Source organism: Hippocampus guttulatus, chromosome 23, assembly GCF_054856545.1.
Source record: "Hippocampus guttulatus isolate MCC_2025c chromosome 23, RoL_Hgut_1.0, whole genome shotgun sequence".
In the NCBI taxonomy this organism is placed as follows: Eukaryota; Metazoa; Chordata; class Actinopteri; order Syngnathiformes; family Syngnathidae; genus Hippocampus; species Hippocampus guttulatus.
Window position 1 is genome coordinate 849,382 of NC_141283.1, and position 4,706 is coordinate 854,087.

Genomic DNA, 4,706 nt, shown 5'->3' on the forward strand with positions numbered 1-4,706 from the left:
CACACGCACACACACACACACACATTTCTCTTAGGTGTTGCGATGCACTGTGAACAGCACAGGAGTGGGCTGACTAAAAAGCATTTAAAATGCAAATAGAGCAACGCTGGGAGCGGCTCCGGCAGTCTCTCGCCTGCTGAGGCTGTGTGTTACAGTGTATGCGCGTATGGCTGCGCAGGTGTGACCTCGTGTTCGTGTGTGTACGCAAAGGCAAGCTCAAGTTAAAAGTGAAAAAAGGTTAAAAAAAAAAAAACAAAAGATACGGTAATAATTTTAGAAGCTTTTTTTTTACAATTTAAAAAAAAAGTCATGACTTCATGACAGTTTTGTTGACGTCTCAATTTTAATTTTACAAGACGAAAATGTAACATTTCAGAGAGAAAAAAAATCCATTAAAACAAAAAAAAAAGGAAAAAGAAAACTAAGAACAGAATGTGCACAAAACTCAGGAAATCAGAAACTCATTCTTTTCTGGGCACATGACAAAAAAAAAAGGGAAGTGGTATTTCTTGAGGTAGACTATTCAAATGCATAACATACAAATATTTAAGCTTAGCTGACACATATGTACATTCCAACACATACAAAAAAACACGATTCATTAAAAAAATAACAATACTCTGCCGACATGCACACACATTAAGGCCTACTGGTAGCGAATGCACGCATATTCCGTATCTTGGCCTTGGGAGAAAGACACTCTATCCGGACCAACAGGGAGGACGACATCCGCGTAAATGACGTCATCCGCCACCTGCGTAGAGACAAAACGTTTATCATTTGCTCCCACTTCAAACCACATGAAAGTGTTTCTATTTAGGGTTGTCTTACGTGGTCGTGAATGCCCGCGGGACAGGAGGCTTCGGGCAGGTCTGAAATGAGCATTTTGATAATGTTATGGAAAATATACTGTATATTTGTGTCATACAAAGCATTAAAAAAAAATTTTTTTTAAAAGAGCAGACTTGCTCACAACTTACTTGCTGCCTTTCGTCGCCTGAATACAACAAACATGGCAGCCAAGGCGGTCAACGTGGCGCACGCCAACACCGCCACCACCACGCCGACTTTGTAGTGGCTGTCTACTGGGTATATGGATACAAATTACTTCTGTGGCATATTAGGCATTTTTAAAGCTGAGTGGACTTAATTCCGTACCCTGAGGATTTACTTCTTTGAAGTTGAAGTCTCCTCTTCCTTTTCCCTTCCCTTTGGGAACTAAACAGAATTTTTTTTAAATTATTTTTAGCTTGAAAAAAAATTATAGGTCTGTTAGTAGTCAGTCCACACCTGGTACTTGGACTCGCATCTCTGCCGAAGTCCAGGATTTTTCTCCCACGATCGCCTGGCACCTGAACTCCTCACTCCCCGGAGTTTGCAAGGTGACGGTCAAGGTGACGTCGCACCGTGACTTTCGCGATATGCGATAGCGCATATTGTCACTGATCTCTTGGCCGGTTCGGTCCACCCACCTCAAACGGACATCAAACCTTCGTGTTGTGGAACAACGGGCCAGCGTCAAGAAGGACAGCAGAGTGCAATGGAAAGATACGTCAAAGCCCGGCGCCACTTTGAACACTGGAGCTTCTGGAAAAAACACAAAAGAAGACCATTCCGTGGCCACCCAATTTTCCAAAATGAGGACTTTTCTTCTGATCTGGGACTTTTTATTACATCATTGAATAACTTTATTTTTGTAAAATTCAGATTTTCTTAGTCTGGCAAACTTTGCCATTCAGGTGTCCAAATGACTCAGACAATATTCAATGGTTCTTAAAATCTCAAATTTTATGCTCATAAAAAATTATTGGCCCCGAAAAAGTATACCACTTTGTTCTAAAGTATTTTTTGAAAATATCTAAATAAAACAGCTTCACAATATTGTCAAATTTTGACCTTTTTGTGTGATTTTTTTCAACTGACATTTTCTTTCTTTATTGTCATAACTTGATGATGTTTTACCCATAAATGTAAGAATCGTTCTCCCAGAAAAATATAATGTGCCTTTAGCTTCATAAAATGTATTATTCCAAACTGAAGGGAAAAAAAGAAAGTCATAGCATGCGCCGTTACTGACCGCTTTGAGGTGTGAATGCATCATCTGTGATCTTGCAGTAATGAAGTCCAATGTTGTCTTCCGTCAGACGTTGAAGCTTCCTCGTGCATGTTCCGTCCTGAGATTCAACCCCTGCGGATTGCATCATCTCCCCATTACTTGTGAGGACAACGTCGATTCTCTCCGTTTTCTGGGTAAATCTCCAAATGTGATAGCACACTGAGTTGGTGCATGGAAACGTAAGCTCCAAGCTGACCCTGTCACCGTCGACATTGATGCCTGTAAGAGAAAGTTGCATGCAAATGGGGTCAAGAGCCAGGTCATTTGAAGATATTTGGTGGCAAATTCCATCAATCAATTTTTTAAGAAATGTTTTTTTCTCAAAATAAAAATATATCTATGTTTATTTATTTATTACAAGAAAAAAACACATGAAATTGTTTTCCAGGCCTTTTCTGCAGCCCCTTTCAGTTCAGTATATACTGTACATTTTTAAAATAAATACTTCTTACCTGTAATGACGAGAGGAAAGATGAGCAACCTCATGACAAAGCACTCCAGCATCGTGAATGTGTGCTCAAGTGTCCAGATCCTCGCCAGAGTCAGTCAGCCGTACTTCTTGCCTTTGCATGCAACTTCCTCTAACTAACTGTCTGCCGCTGGGGGCAGGTGGAGTGACGTCATTCGGTGGCGGCTGGATGTTGTAAAGTCTCCTCTTGCCATCAAGTGGTGGGGGTGTGACGCACGTTTCAACTTTTGCTTGAGTTATGTGTACAACATACACACACACACACACACACTGTATATTTTTTGTGCAATAGCAGCCACCTTCAAAGCAAATGACTATCTATCTATCTAATACAATGGTGGGCAAACTACGGCCCGTGGGCCGAATCCGGCCCGTTGGTCTTTTTAATCCGGCCCGCCGATGGTTGGTCCACAATTAAGGTTCGATGTGAATGATTGCATTCATTTCAATTGGACTTGTAATGACCGTCATTTCACCGCCAGGTGGCGCATTGACTTGAAGTTGCAGAACACGGGGAGGGGGGGGGGGATCTTTTCGACCACCTAGGACTTCTGTATCGCTCTACTTCTACTGGTCTGATCACAACCCATCTGCAGCAATGCACAGGCTAAAATAGGTCATCAACAACACTGTTGTCATTTAAAAATGTATATTAATACAGTACTTTCATGCTTTTGTTCTGTTGATGTTTGATATGGACTGTCAACAAATGCAGTTTGTTTGTTTTTAATTAATGTACCATAGCTCGTGCTGACCTGGCCCTTCTGTCAAATTTTAAAAGTCAATGCGGCCCCCGAGCCAAAAAGTTTGCCCACCCCTGATCTAATAGATAGATGGATTCTATCCATCTATCCATCTATAGGTCTGTACGTCCGTACCTCTGTGCGTGAGTGTGTGTGTTCGTGTGTATCTTTGGAATGTTAACCTAAAAGGGCAACATAATACCGAGAAGCTAAATTTGACCAGTAGATGGCAGTAACGCACCTTTTACATTTCTATCAAAGATGAATGAGATCATGTCCTCTTTGTTGGGGGGGGGGGGGGGGTAATTGTGCGACTTTTTTCCTCAACAAAAACAAATAATAAATCACTAGAAATCAAGGATTTGAATTCTGGGAGGCAAAAAATATATATTTTTTAAATAAAATAACTTGACCCTTGGTCCCCAAAGTTCATGATTGCTCCTTGTAGTAATTTTATCAAATGTAACAATTACATTTTTTAAACAAAAAACAAAGACCATTAATTGTTAACAAATCCATATTTGTTTACAAACAGTAGCTAAATGTTTCACACTTTATTACAAATCACAGAAAATGCATCAATTTCTTCTTTTTTTTCTGAACAAATCACAGATGTATTTATCACACAATAGTTACACCGAGCAGGTCTAGATGTTGAGTTAGTTTCACTTACAACGTACCGGAAGACCAGGTGACCACCCAGCGTGGTCCGAGAGGACCAGTTGTCCTAACATTGCGCAACAACTACAAAAGCACTGGGAGAAAAATAGTGGGATACCCTCTAGTAGTCGCCGATGGAATTACACTGCAAATAAACAGGAGGCACGAAAAAAGGTGTTTGCTGTATGTGAAATCAGAGGCACAAAATACAGCCATAAATACTTTTTTTTTTTTTACCAGATCATATACCAGATCATGCAGTACTCTTATGTCATCATGACTGTTTTAATAAAAATGATAAAAACAGGGAGAGGGGGGGGGGGGTCACATACTTAATAGTTTGAGAAAGAGAAGGGAGGCAGTTTTTAAAGGAAGGGTGTAACCACGGGTGGTTAGGTCTTTGCAGTTATGCAACGTTTAAGGATGTCCTCCAGACAGCAGTGTAATAAAACATTGCTGACTTCAGGGTCATTGAGGTTTTTTTTATTTTGGAATGGGTTTTCACCTGACAAATTCTGCTCATTTTGCGACCCGTTGGATTCATTGCACTGACTTTAATTGAATATAGCGATTGTAGTTTCTTGGGAATGGGCCAAAACTTCGAAAGGTTACTGTTTCCCCTCACAATTTCACCTGTGTACTTGGTACTGCAAACTCTGAGAAACGAGTTCTCACCAAGACTTTGGAGGAAGTACACCAAATTTCCATACGTTGTTGA

General features: G+C 40.5%; 1 protein-coding gene across 2 annotated transcripts; it reads right to left on the reverse strand.

Annotated features, from left to right (window-relative positions):
• Positions 1 to 305: 305 nt before the first annotated feature.
• LOC147185588 (uncharacterized) lies at positions 306 to 2,695 on the reverse strand. Of its 2 annotated transcripts, none has more exons than XM_086104231.1 (7): positions 2,569 to 2,695; positions 2,078 to 2,335; positions 1,291 to 1,587; positions 1,159 to 1,218; positions 981 to 1,085; positions 832 to 872; positions 306 to 754 (listed from the first exon to the last, which is right to left on the reverse strand). In XM_086104231.1, exons 1-7 carry the CDS (start codon positions 2,618 to 2,620, stop codon positions 647 to 649), a joined length of 921 nt encoding a protein of 306 aa, XP_085960357.1. In that variant the 5' UTR covers positions 2,621 to 2,695; the 3' UTR covers positions 306 to 646. The 2 variants fall into 2 exon arrangements, with proteins under 2 accessions (XP_085960357.1, XP_085960358.1); XM_086104232.1 differs by having other exon boundaries at positions 312 to 754; positions 981 to 1,082.
• Positions 2,696 to 4,706: the final 2,011 nt, after the last annotated feature.